This window comes from Papio anubis, chromosome 3 (genome assembly GCF_008728515.1).
Source record: "Papio anubis isolate 15944 chromosome 3, Panubis1.0, whole genome shotgun sequence".
NCBI lineage: Eukaryota > Metazoa > Chordata > Mammalia > Primates > Cercopithecidae > Papio > Papio anubis.
The window spans coordinates 130,855,817-130,870,119 of NC_044978.1; the positions used below are offsets into that span (position 1 = coordinate 130,855,817).

At 42.9% G+C, this 14,303-nt stretch overlaps 2 protein-coding genes across 2 annotated transcripts in view; both read right to left on the reverse strand.

Annotated features, from left to right (window-relative positions):
• The window catches only part of SLC10A6 (solute carrier family 10 member 6), a 33,010-nt gene extending 21,744 nt beyond the window's left edge, over nucleotides 1-11,266 (reverse strand). Inside the window, exon 1 of the mRNA XM_003898917.4 lies at nucleotides 10,890-11,266. Within this exon, the coding sequence (XP_003898966.1) occupies nucleotides 10,890-11,266 (377 nt within the window). The remainder of the gene's footprint in view (nucleotides 1-10,889) is intronic.
• The window catches only part of C3H4orf36 (chromosome 3 C4orf36 homolog), a 43,856-nt gene continuing 31,578 nt past the window's right edge, over nucleotides 2,026-14,303 (reverse strand). Inside the window, exon 5 of the transcript XR_002522039.2 lies at nucleotides 2,026-2,202. The gene's annotated coding sequence lies outside the window, so the exon portion shown is untranslated. The remainder of the gene's footprint in view (nucleotides 2,203-14,303) is intronic.

Consider the following 14,303-nt stretch of genomic DNA (forward strand, 5'->3'; position numbering starts at 1 on the left):
AAAATGGTACACCACGGAGGGTGTCTGGCAATATCTAGGAAAATTAGCGATCCTCCTTCTAGGATTCTGAATCCATGGCCCTCCGGACACAGTTTTATTGATATTGGCTCATGAATTATACACACGCTGTACCCTACACAAGTGCTTATGTACCTGTCCATCTGTGCCAGAGTGAGCAGCATAAGAGCCAGGTCCTATTTTCCTCTCCATCTCTAGGAGCTGGCATAGTCTCATGCTGCAGCACATTGGAAGAGCTCGTTAAATACTTACTGAATAAATGTATGAATCGAAGAATGACCCAGTGTCAACACACTGGTGCTACGGAAATATTCTCTCTGTCCCCCTCATATGTCATGTATCTGCAGGTGAACATTGGTAAAAATCTTACTGAAATGACTCCTTTATACTTAGTTCATATGGTAAACAGTCCATAGCAATACAGAAAAAGAGACTTTCTATAAAATTATGCTCTTCCGGCAGGGCATGGTGGCTCACGCCTGTAATCCCAGCACTTTGTGACGCCAAGGCGTGCGGATTACCTGAGATCAGAAGTTCGAGACCAGCTTGGCCAACATGGTGAAACCCCGTCTCTACTAAAAATACAAAAATTAGCCGGGCGTGGCAGCACACGCTTGTAATTCCAGCTACTCGGGAGGCTGAGGCAGGAGAATTGCTTGAGCCTGGGAGATGGAGGTTGCAGTGAGCCGAGATCATGCCACTGAACTCCAGCCTGGGCGACAGAGTGAGACTCCGTCTTAAAAAAAAAAAAAAAAATATATATATATATATATATACACACACACACACACACACACACACACACACACTCTTCCAGGACAAAAGCAAGTAAACTTTTAAGAAGCAAATATTTAGCTGATTGGTGCTCCTTTCAGAAATCCAGACTTAGATAACTTACAATTATGTGTATACATCCTTCTGCTCTTTTATTTCTCTTTTAAGCAGTCCATTTATTTCATGATTGTTTGTTAAATCAGTAGGGCTTTTTTTCTTTCATTATTTTTCTTTTTAAAGGCACCAGACCAGGTGCAGTGCCTCACGCCTGTAATTCCAGCAATTTGGGAGGCTGAATTGGTAGGACTGCTTGAGACCAGGAGTTTAAGAGCAGCCTGAGCAACATAGAGAAACCCTGGTCTCTACAAAAACAACAACAACAACAAAGTACAAAAATTAGCTGAATGTGGTGGTACACACCTGTAGTCCCAGCTACTTGGGAGGTTGAGACAGGAGGATGACTTGAGCTCAGGAGTTTGAGGTTGCAGTGAGCTATGATCACACCACAACACTCCAGCCTTGGGGACAGAAGGAGGCCCTGTCTCTAAAAACAAAAAAAAAGGAGCCTTATAATACCTTACTCGGCAGCTTGGTTGCTTTTTACCCCACTTCATCTATCACAGACATCCTCTCAGATCAGTACCTTTAAACTTATTCTTTTAAAGACTGCGAAGTATGCCATAATCTAAATATGCCATAATTCCTTCAATCACTTCATTAACAGTAGGTCAGTTGCTTTTAGTTTTTTGCCATTATAAATAATGTTATAATAAACACTCATATATATTTCACTTGAAATAATTCTTTTCTTTCTGTGAATTCCCCAAGGCAGAATTGCTATGTAAAAGTCTTGTGTTTTTTGTTTTAACACATACTTCCAGATTACTTTCCAAAAAGATTGCTAAATTTCACAATCTTGCCTACTCTGGATGTGATCAGTCCCTTCTAATTGTCATGCCAGCGTTGAAAAATTGATCTCACTCTTGTTACACTCTTTTTTTTTTTTTTTTTTTTGAGATGGAGTCTCACTCTGTCACTCAGGCTAGAGTGCAGTGGCGTGATCTTGGCTCACTGCAACCTCCACCTCCCAGGTTCAAGCGATTCTCTGTGCCCCAGCCTCCTGAGTAGGTGGGATTACAGGCACCCACCACTACACCTGACTAATTTTTTTTTTTTTAATTTTTAGTAAAGACAGGGTTTTACCATGTTGGCCAGGCTGGTCTCGAACTCCAGACCTCAGGTGATCCACCCACCTCAGCCTCCCAAAGTGCTGGGATTACAGGCGTGAGCCACCACGCCTGGCCTCCACTCTGGATTCTATCAGGTTGTGCTTTCTTTCATGTCAAGTGGCTTCTTCTGTGTCCTCTAAACAATCTTGCTTGTCAGACTTCTTCTCAACTTGTAGGAGTTCTTTTAAAATTAGGGCTCATATTATCATGAACAATACAAGTATTTTTCCCAAGCATGGTATATATCTTTGACTTTGCTTATGACTTACTATAAAAAAGCTGCGCTCTCACTCATTGCTGGTAAAAATGGTACACCACGGAGGGTGTCTGGCAATATCTAGGAAAATTAGCGATCCTCCTTCTAGGATTCTGAATCCATGGCCCTCCGGACACAGTTTTATTGATATTGGCTCATGAATTATACACACGCTGTACCCTACACAAGTGCTTATGTACCTGTCCATCTGTGCCAGAGTGAGCAGCATAAGAGCCAGGTCCTATTTTCCTCTCCATCTCTAGGAGCTGGCATAGTCTCATGTTGTTTTTTTCTAGCACTTTGGGAGGCCGAGACGGGCGGATCACAAGGTCAGGAGATCGAGACCATCCTGGCTAACACGGTGAAACCCCGTCTCTACTAAAAAAATACAAAAAACTATCCAGCCACTGCACTCCAGTCTGGGCGACAGAGCGAGACTCCGTCTCAAAAAAAAAAAAAAAAAAAAAAAGCTGTTTTTTTAAAGGCTTCTGAGTTTCTTATCTTAAAGACCTATACCCTGATCTGAGGGCATTCAAATATTGCCTTCTACTTTTTACTTTTATACTTGTATTTTCAATTCACTTAAAATTTGTATTTTACATGGTAACAGGTATAAGTCTAATCTATTTTTTCTATTAATATATTGAGATGCAAGTGTGTCAATATAATTTACTAAAATAAACCATTTTCCACTATACTGAAGTGTCACCTTCATCATATATTAAATGGCCAAGTGTATACAAATTATTTTCTGGAAATTCTATTCGAGCTCATCGATAAATAACTTTATTTTTCCCTGAACAAATACTAGACTAATTCAAGTGTTTTCATATATGATAGGGCAAATACCTCCACATAACTTTTCCTTTTCAAACTTCTCTTAGCAGTTCTTGCATATATTTTATTCCATATGAAACCCGAAATTACTTTATCCTGTTAAGAATGCTTACTTTAAGCAAAGACTTCTTCCTGATTGGTGAGCAATTTAAAAGAAAAACAGCAGTTTGCCACAGCTCTCAGACCTCTGTATCCACGAAGAGGATGTTTGGAAAGTTTTTTCCCAATTCTTAGTCTACGATAGTGCTACATTCCTTGACTGTCCATATTACCAAGTCCTGAATGGAATTCCATATTACATCACTTTTCTCTTGAACTTCTGGAGAATCAGCACAACATTTCTCTACTGAATGTCTTTGGCTCAAACAGCAGAAAGGAAAGATTCATGATTATGGGAAGCAAAGTGAGATTTATATCAGACTGATTCTATATCCTTGATTACCTACGTGATTGCTTCCATCTTTATTCAATTTTCAAGCCCATGGTGATCATGATATTGGTCAAGGATGGCAAGAGGTGATCCTGGTGCTCTGCCAACTGTTACAAAACCAGCAAGGCTGGAAAAGTACACAGTGAAGGCCTGTGAGCACAGTGGAAAGTCACGCCTTGTATTTTTAGCCATGAAATTCCAACGTAGCATAAACAGAGGATGTGGCTAAGTAGATCTCTTGACTTTTCATGTATAGGAAAATTTTTGGCAAAATGTAACTTCAGTATAACAAGATCCCACTTGCATTAAGAAGAATAGCATCATCATCTCCAAACTATTACAGAAAATAATGAGACAGATTCAGCAAGTCTAGACAAACAGGTAAGTCTTGAACCCTCCCTTAAAGCAGGGAAATTACATATATACACATTACATTAAAATGCAGTGTCACTAACATTTTGCAATTGGAGATTAAGTTATTTATACATTGTTTTAATTTCAAAAATCCCATAAAATCAGGAACTCTGACTCTCAAACTATGAAACTATGAAAGTATACACTTGTGGCCAGGCACGGTGGCTGACACCTGTAAACCCAACACTCTGGGAGGCCGAGGCAGGCGGATCAAGAGGTCAGGAGATCGAGACCATCCTGGCTAACACGGTGAAACCCCATCTCTACTAAAAAAAAAAATACAAAAAATTAGCCTGGCGTATTGGCGGGCGCCTGTAGTCCCAGCTACTCGGGAGGCTGAGGCAGGAGAATAGCGTGAACCTGGGAGGCGGAGTTTGCAGTGAGACGAGATCTCGCCACTGCACTCCAGCCTGGGCGTCAAAGCGAGACTCCATCGCAAAAAAAAACAAAAAGTACACACTTGCTTCCCGACTGAAATAAATAAAAAATTCTCCAGCTAACCAGATGGATGTGGAGTGAGCTATAAGATCATACCAGCAGATTTGACCCTAGAATAGAGCTCAAGGCCCGATTTTCCATCCCTCGGTACAAATGTTATCCTTGTTTGCTGCCTTCCAATAATAATGAGTATTTATTGAGCACTAGGTGCTGGGTGTTACACCTCATGCTTTTCTATATATTTTCTCTTTTCATTTACACTGTAACTCTATGTGTGGGTATTATTTTCATTGTATAGATAAGGAAACTAAAGTACATAGAGACATGGAAGGTTGCATGAAGTCTCATGGATTCAGTCTCAGTTCTGTCTCCAAAGCCTTAAATGCAGAGGACCTTCAGTTTTCCACCAAGACATGTCAGATAGAGCTGAACAATTTGAAGTTCTATTTCCAGGTTCTCTACTGAAGGACCAATAACTTCTTTAAAGTTCAAAGGTCAAAGTTGGCCACTGAGCTCCGCAGGCTCCACCACCACCAGTGGTCGGAATCCTTTATCTGCAGCTGAGGACATAAATACATCCGTAGGGAAGAATGGGCCTCTTGTATATATCAAAAGTTCTCAAATAAAGATAGTGGGAGGCCAGGCATAGTGGCCCACACTTGTAATCCCAGCACTTTGGAAGCCCTAGGTGGGAGGATCACTTGAGCCCAGGAGTTCAAGACCGGCCTGGGCAACATAGTGAGACCTCGTCTCTATCATAAAAAATAAAAAATTAACTGGGCATGATGGTGCCTGCCTGTAGTCCTAGCTGCGCTGCTCAGGAGGCTGAGGTGAGAGGATCACTTGACCCCAGAAGGCCAAGACTTCAGTGAGCCATGATTGTACCACTGCACTTCAGCCTGATGACAGAGTAAGACCCTGTCTCAAAAACAAAAACAAAAAAAAGAAAAGAAAGTGAGAGATGTCCTGATCGTATGTTGCATCAATAAATAGACGCCTCTTTTCTTTCTTTCCCTCCTTCCTTCCTTCCTTCCTTCCTTCCTTCCTTCCTTCCTTCCTTCTTTCTTTCTTTCTTTTTTTTGTCTCAGTCTGTCACTTGCCCAGGCTGGAGTGCAGTAGTGTGATCTCAGCTCACAGCAACCTCTGCCTCCTGGGTCCGAGCGTTTCTCCTGCCTCAGTCTCCTGAGTAGCTGGGATTATAGGCACGCATCACCACACCTGGCTAATTTCGTATTTTTAGTAGAGATTGGGTTTCGTCATGTTGTCCAGGCTGGCCTCAAGCTCCTGACCTCAAGTGATCTGCCCACCTCGGCCTCCCAAAATGCTGGGATTACAGGTGTGAGCCACCATGCCTGGCCTGGACCTCTTTCAAGGGGTAGTTTTTGTAATACACACAGGCAATCAGAAACTGTCATTCACTCATTCACTCATGTTTACTGAGTGCCTACCACTACCAGGCTGGCACTGCACATGCAAAGATGAACAAGCCTTCCAGGAGTTACAGACATAGTAGGTGAGGCAGACAAGTAGCCCAGCTATTGCAATGCTTTCCAACAGATTATAAGGAAGAGTTACATAATTCGAATTATGGGGACAGACAGGAGAAACATCTCTGGGCAGTAGTTTCAGGAGAAACCAGGGTAGGGGAAGGGGGATATTTGGACATCATATTTCGCTTTGCTTTTCCTATAGTCACAAAACACTTAATATTTAACCTCAGATCCACTCCTAAGCATACACTCAAGGGAAATGAAAGCTGAGACTCAACAGCATTATTCACAATTGCCAAAAAGTGGAAACAATTCAATTGTCCATTGATGGATGAGTAGATAAAAAATGACATATATATATTAAAATATGTCATTATATATAGGGTTAGGGTTAGGCATACAGCTCCTAGAGCAGAGATTAAAACACAGACCCCAGGACACGATGTTCTTTTGCCTGCCTTATATAATAATAATAGTTCATATCACATTTTATGCCAGGTGAGATTCTAAACACTTTAGATATATTAACTCATTCAATCTTCTCAACAGCTCATGATGTAGGAACGCTTCTCATTTTAGAAATGAGGAAAGTAAAGCATAGAGAATGTGCACAATCTGCCGAGAGGATCCAGTCAGTAAGTGACAGGTCTGCTTGCTGTTTCCAGAGCACTTAACTACTACACTGTACTGCCAGATCTTAATTTTCATGTCCTACCCTCAAAGGTAGGAATTCTGTCCATCTCTAGCAGGATATATTGGGGAAAAATACCACCTATTCTTCACCCCTCCCTTATCTGAGTCTGCTGTAATGTGACTTGGAAGCTCAGCACATCAAGAGGCAAAATCTACTTTCCTAATCCATGAAGCTGGACTGGCCTTGCAATCTGCATTGGCCAATGGAATGTGGTGGAAGGATGAGGATCTGGTTTAAAGCCAACACTTCAAAAGACCTTTTCTGCTTTGCCTTTCTGAGAACGCTGCTGCTGCCATATGATTAGGTCTAGGCTCATCTACTAGAAAATGAGAGATCATGTAGTAAGAGAGCCCAGTTGTCCAGGTTGGAGCCACCTGCATTAGTCCATTTTCACACTGCTGTAAAGAAATACCCAAGACAGGGTAATTTATAAAGGAAAGGGATTTGATTGACTCACAGTTCCACATGGCTGGGGAGGCCTCAGGAAACTTACAAACATGGCAGAAGGTGAAGGGGAAGCAAGGACCTTCTTCACAAGGCAGCAGGAGAGAGAAGAAGAACAAAGGATGAACTTCCAAACACTTATAAAACCATCACTCACTATCATGAGAACACCGTGGGGGAAACCATCCCCATGATCCGATCACCTCCCTCCCTTGACATTCGGGGATTACAGGCCCCTCCTTTGACAAATAGGAATGGGGTGGGGACACAGAGCCAAACCATATCACCACCCGAGACAAGTTTACATTTAACCAACTCCCAAGTATGTAAAAGAACCCAGCCATGATCAGCCAAACTCGGCCCAGAGGCAGGATAATTTTTAAGGCTTTTCATACATGTCAGCCAACTGCTTTCTAGAATAGTTATAAGGAAGGACAACATCATGACTGGAGGAGACAGAATAAGGTCAGTTGGCATTGCAGACTGTGGGAACAACATGGGCAAAAGAAAGCTGGAAGAGTGTGGGATATGTTCAGAGAACTATAAGCAGCCCATGTTGACTAAAAACCATTGTTCTTAAGGTGGCTAGTGGAACAAAAAAACCTGGAGAAATAAAGTAGACCGGCTTAGTAGTTTCTACCAATTTAGTAGGTGTTGAGAAGACTTTGTATGTATAACATGTTTGTTTTCTCCTCACAGTACCATGCGAGTAATGTTGTGATTTCCAGTTACAGAGAAGAGGCCCAAGGTCAGGATTTGAATATAGGCAATCTGGTATCAGAGCCTGCCTTATCCACTTACTGCAAAGCCATAATGGAGAGATTAAAGGTGCAGAGAACAGCACTTTCATTGCTGTGAAAATACAATTAGTCAAGAAAGAAATTGTGAGGGCCTGACCTGAGGAAGTTTTAGTGGAGACCGACAGGAAGCAAGAACTGTGAGCAACACAGCAAGAGGAGGGGCTACAGGGCTTGGCAGTGGATTGAGTGGCCATGGTGAGAATGAGGGTAGTCACAGGGCAAGGCTAAGATGACAAGCCCAGGCAACTGCAAGAGGATGGGTGTCATCAATCATCTCATTTGCAGAACACACAAACCGGTTCAAACCAATGGATTCTGAAATGCCTGTGTGGGGTGAACACGTGGAGAAGTGCAAGTGCGCTGCGTGAAGCTGGAGTGAAGGCATGAGAAACATGCTCAGGGTCATCCGCAGGGAGCTAAGTCTCCACTTCTTCATGTGTCAAATGAAGATGTTGTGCTAAACGCTCTTGGATTTTATCCAGCATTAAAAGCAGATAAAACTCCTACCAATGATGATCCACTGAGTTTTGCTTAAAACTGATTTTTGTTGGTAATCAATTATGAAGAAATGTAATCACTTGGATATTGTTTCACGCTGGACTGGATTTTCTCCTATTTGGGTTTCTACTGAAAACTGATTTTATTACTTTTGTACCTATAAGCTTCCAAAAATCTAATTTTAGTTTTTGCTTTTTTTTTTGAGTTTTGTTGGTAAGATTCAAAATCAAAATTTAGAAAGAAAAGAGGAAACATAGATAATATTTATTGCACAGCTACTATGTGCCTGGCACCCTGAATACACACACACCAACACACACACACAAGTATATATTTCCTCCATAAAATATAGTCTTGTGTCAGCCAGGTGCCGTGGCTCACGCCTGTAATCCCAACACTTCGGGAGGCCGAGACGAGAGGATCACCTGAGGTGAGCAGTTCGAGAATAGCCTGGCCAACATGGCGAAACCCCATCTCTACTAAAAATACAAAAAGCAGCCGGGCGTGGTGGCGGGTACCTGTATTCCCAGCTACTCAGGAGGCTGAGGCAGGAGAATCGCTTGAACCCAAGAGGTGGAGGTTGCGATGAGCCAAGATCGCACCATTGCACTCCAGCCTGGGCAACAAGAGCGAAACTCCACCCCAAACTATTATCTATATGTGTGTGTGTGAGTGTGTGTACATATATATACAGTCTTGTGAGAAACAGGTAAATTTAACCCCATTTTGCCAATGATGAGATAAGGCTTAGATAGATTAAATAATTTGAACAAAGTTAAAGGTGAATTAAAGATAGAGTTGGCAAAAGAAAGTAAAATTAGCGTTATCTTTCATAGATTTCCTATACATTGGTGTTTTTATGACAACATTGACTAATAAGAGATTAAGGTAATAAATGTTCTCTTTCCCAGAACACAAGTGTTTGAGAAGATTTATGCTGCTACTCAAAACAGAAGATCTAGTTGTGTTGCTAAATGTCATGGGGGAAATGTACCTAAACTGCAGACTGATGTAAAACAGATGTGAATTCAAATCTGAGTTCTGCCATACTGGTTTGTAGCATTTGGCAAGCTACTTAACTAACCGGAATCACAATTTTCTCAGCTGTAAAATTCAGAATAATAAAAGGCCATTTACAAGGTTATTATGAGCCCCAAGAAGAAAATAAGCATGAAAGCATCTATCCCATGCCTATAGAGTACTTAATAGATATTAGTTTCCTATTTCCTTCCAAAAACTTTTAGGTCCTGGAATTTATCTCTGATTTATGAACTTCATGCAAAGAATATCTATCATTTCCCAGTTAAACAGTCAACTTTATTGAATTTGAATTAGCAATGAATATTAATGGCTTTTACCATTAAGGTAAAACACAAAATTCATCAAGTTATTTTTTTTTTCAAATCGCTCATAAGTGCGTAACCAATAACACTGCCATGTGAAAGTTAGTTCCTATTCTGCATGGTATGAGCCCATTAAAATTTATAGGTGAAATATGTACCATACGCTAAACATTCAGCACATGCAGGAAACTGGAAACCCATACCTGCAGCTGACTCTCACTGATGTCAACTCCCAGCTCAGTCATTACCTCTTATTCATCCATTCACGGTAGAGTAAATCTCAACTAAATGGCATACACATGAAACAAAGACTTAAATTTATAAGCAGTTCTTCCCCAGGGCAGGAGGTGAAACGGTATGTTCACAAGTAAGCAAAGAGTCTCCAGAGACCATTGTTTCTAGTTCTTTTTCCAGTGCTGATTCCTCTACTCCTTCCTCAAATGCTCTTTTTTTCCCCCATCAAAACGTGTAATCCAGAAAAGCGTGTGACTAATTCATCCTCATTAAAGTGTAAATAAAGGACAAGGCTTAATGTCTCCCAGAGGTATTTATCTACACCATAATTGGGAATAAGGTCACTGGCTTAAAGGGAAAGAATGTGAATCTAGTGATGATGTTAACCATCTGCAAAGCAACAAGAAAGAACTGTTTTAGTCCTGAGAGCCTTTGTGTTGCTCCTGAAGTCAAATCAACAGGCCATCCCAGCACTTAAAGCTGGATATGGCCACCAGGTGCCCCTAAAGCTCCTTTATCCAGTCCTCTAAAGTGCTTCTTTCCTAAAGTAGGTGCTCAGGCATCACTGACTGGAGCTACGGGAGTCTCATTCTGACTATGCCACCACAGCCACGATGGCTGCTACCAAACCACAATCATTAGCTTCTTGGGATTCTTGGCTTAAGTCCTGGGAGTTGCTAAAGAGGCCAGTTGCTAAAGAGCTCAAGCTTAGGAAGGGCCACTGGGTGAGGTGGAGACCGGCCTCCACTATCACATAGGAAACATATCCCACTGCTCAGAACAGCCAATAAATCAAATGATGACCAGCAAAGTAAATTTTGAGCACTGAAAGTAAAGCCCACCCATGGCTGAACAAGTCTCTGTGATATTTGTAACATTACTCAGTAAAATCTCTACCAAAAGATTGGAAGAGTCTTTAACAGAGAGTGTCAGTTATTCCCCCCAGGCAGGATAAGAGGCAGACTACTAAGCTTCCCTGGGGTTACTTACCTGAGATCCATATCTCCATCAACCCAGAAGGTGAAAATGTTAGAGATGGTGCCCCCCGGGCAGCAGCCCATGATGAGAACAGCAATAGCTTGGACTGGCTTCAGAGAAAAGCTGATGGCCAGGAGATAAGCTGTGAAAGGCATGAGCCCAAACTGGCAGAGCAGTCCCACAGCAATGCCCCAGGGTCTCCTGATGTGCGACCACAGCTTCCGGATCTCCACGGAGCATCCCAGAGAGAACATAAGCAGCCCCATCATCACAGTGGACACCACTGTGAAAACGAGCTCCAAGTTTCCATGCACCTCCAGTACCACTGGCAGCTCCTCCTCTGAACTGTTGGCAGGGCAGGCTGAGCTGCTGGAACAATTGGCTCTCATGTCCTCATCTCCTTAAGGCAGCATTACAAATGAACACCGGCAACAATGGCTGGGCAGGTCTATCCTGCCACATTTTGTAATAGTGCAACGAAGTCACACGTGGAGAATCATTCCAATAACTGTTGGCCAGCAAGGTGATTCATCCTAATCTGATCAATTTTTTCACAAGTGGCATTATAAAAGTAATTATCACGGGCATGAAACACATAATAAACTGCGGTAAGTAAGTCTTTCCACTTCTGTTCTTACTCACCACTGAATATGTTTTTGAGATGAGACAAACAAACTTGTTGTCAAGTGGAGTGACCGGGCTATGTCATCAGCATCACATTGTGTCCCAGGAAAGCAGGGTGGATGCCAAGAAACAATTTCTCCAAATTCAGCTGGGATTTCAAAGAGCCAGGATGCATAGACAGAAAGGCTAACTCCGGAAAAAACAACAAAGCCACACCTCGTACCATTAGCAAAGCATGTCTGTTGGAAACATTAGAGCAAAAAAAAAAAAAAAAAAAAAAAAAACAGCCGGTGGAGGAAATGTCAGGAGGGACTATGAATAATTTCAGGAAAACTTCAGAGTTTGTCACAGTTTTTCTTCTATTTCTATTAGAATCTGTGTCTAAAGTCAATAATTAAACATCTGCAAGAATAATATGGTATTAGGCACCTAATTAGGCCTTATGAAACATGTGAAAACCAATTTCTTCACCCAAAATAATTCAAGGGAGCTGTCACTTGCTTTTAGAGATAAGAGTCTACTTGGAGATACATACTCCTGGGCCTCCTAGGGACATCTGGGAATCCTGCAAGGGGATGTGGTAAAGAGCTTGGTCTGCAATGGAGATGGGGTCTGAGGACAGCCTCTGACCACAGTGTCCAGGGCCCCTCTGTGCGTTCTAAGCAGGCACTACTGGCAAAACCAGACAAGGACTGTATGGTTCTGTGAAACTAAACCTCCAAAAAAGCAGGTGCCACACCCTTTCTCACAGCAGAAAGTTTATTTGTGGGGCACAGGCTAGTAACAAGGCACACTTCATAAACGCCTCTACCTGTCTCAAGAGGGATACTAGCTAGGCATTGTTTATTCTTGGATAAGCAAATTCTTTTCCATGACAGAATGCTCAGGACATGCTGGCTGTATAAAAACACAAGTTGGATTCAAATGTGAAGTAAATTCTAACTATTTGAAAAAAGAATAAACTGCCTTTGGCAAACAAACCCTGAAAGCAGCTCTGGCCATCTAACCTCCCTGGAGGTTGCGTATAAGGGGTCAGCACAGGGCGTATTTATGCAGAGCCCTGCAGAGAATGGACACTGAGGAATGGGAAAGGTCTCCGGAAGGCAAGGTGTTCCCAGCTTGAATGATGCAGAGGTGTGGTCAGGCTGAGGAGGAAAGGAGGAGGGAGACAGCTAACATTTTCTGAGCACTTCTCAGGGGTGACAGAGGTGGTGATATGGTTTGGCTGTGTTCCCCCGCACCCAAATCTCGTCTTGAATTATAGCTCCCATAATTCCCACGTGTCATGGGAGGAACCTGCTGGAAGGTCACTGAATCAAGGGGGTGGGTGTTTCCCATGCTGTTCTCATGATAGTGAGTAAGTCTCTCAAGTTCTGATGGTTTGATAAAGAGGAGTTCCCCTACACATGCTCTTGCCTTTTCTGCCACCATGTAAGACGTGTCTTGCTTCCCCTTCGCCCTCCGCCGTGATTGTGAGGCCTCCCCAGTCATGTGGAACTGTGAGTCAATTAAACCTTTTTCCCTTATAAATTACCCAGTCTTGGGTATGTCTTACTTCACAGCATAAAAACAGACTAATACAGGTGGGGTAGGTGCTTTACACATATGTGGCTATGTCTGATGAAACAGAATTTTATTTACTTATTTAGTAAGAGAAGGTGTCAGGGGTGTCTGTCTACATAATGTCCAAAAGCCCCTTAGTCAACCTTCTTTTTTTTTTTGACACGGAGTCTCACTCTGTCACCCAGGCTGGAGTGCAGTGGTGCGATCTCGGCTCACTGCAAGCTCTGCCTCCTGGGTTCACGCCGTTCTCCCACCTCAGCCTCCCAAGTAGCTGGGACTACAGGCACCCACCACCACACTCAGCTAATTTTTGGTATTTTTAGTAGAGACAGGGTTTCACCGTGTTAGCCAGGATAGTCTCGATCTCCTGACTTCACAATCCGCCCACCTCAGCCTTCCAAAGTATCAACCTTCTTTGTTCCCAGGAAGAATCACTTGAATGGCCCTTTTTAGTTATACAAATTTAAGGTTTGTATAAGCACCTCCATTCCTGATGAGGATGGTATAAGCAACCCTATTCCTGATGAGGTGGTGTGACAGCAACTTTTGTGATTGCTGGGTACTCAGTGCTGATAGACGGGAGGGGGCTAAATATGCATAGCAGCCTCAAGAAGCCTCCTGGGGGAGGGAGAAAGGTGACCTTGGCCACTCCTCTTTTAAAATGTAGTGTTGGCCAGGCACGGTGGCTCACGCCTGTAATCCCAGCACTTTGGGAGGCCGAGGCAGGCAGATCACGAGGTCAGGAAATCGAGACCATCCTGGCTAACACAGTGAAACCCTGTCTCTACTAAAAATACAAAAAATTAGCCGCGCATGGTGGCGGGCACCTGTAGTCCCAGCTACTCGGGAGGCTGACGCGGCAGAATGGCGTGAACCCAGGAGGCAGAGCTTGCAGTGAGCGGAGATCGTGCCACTGCACTCCAGCCTGGCCGCCTGGGTGACAGAGCAAGACTCCGTCTCAAAAAAAAAAAAAAAAGTGTGGTGTTATCAGAATTTCTCAGAAGAATTAGGATGTTTCCAACTGAGGTCAGCTGGTTCTAATATGCACCAGAAAAGACAGGGGTTTCTTGCCTGATGACAGGTTCCTCTGTGTCCAGTCACCCCGGACAGATGCCACAGGACACAATGACTAAGTATATGGATGTGACCTGAAGAGAAGTCATCTTGAGAGCCCAGGCTTGGACACCACCATGTTGTGTGCGAGGACTGGACCAGAAGGGACATGGTGGCAATGGATAA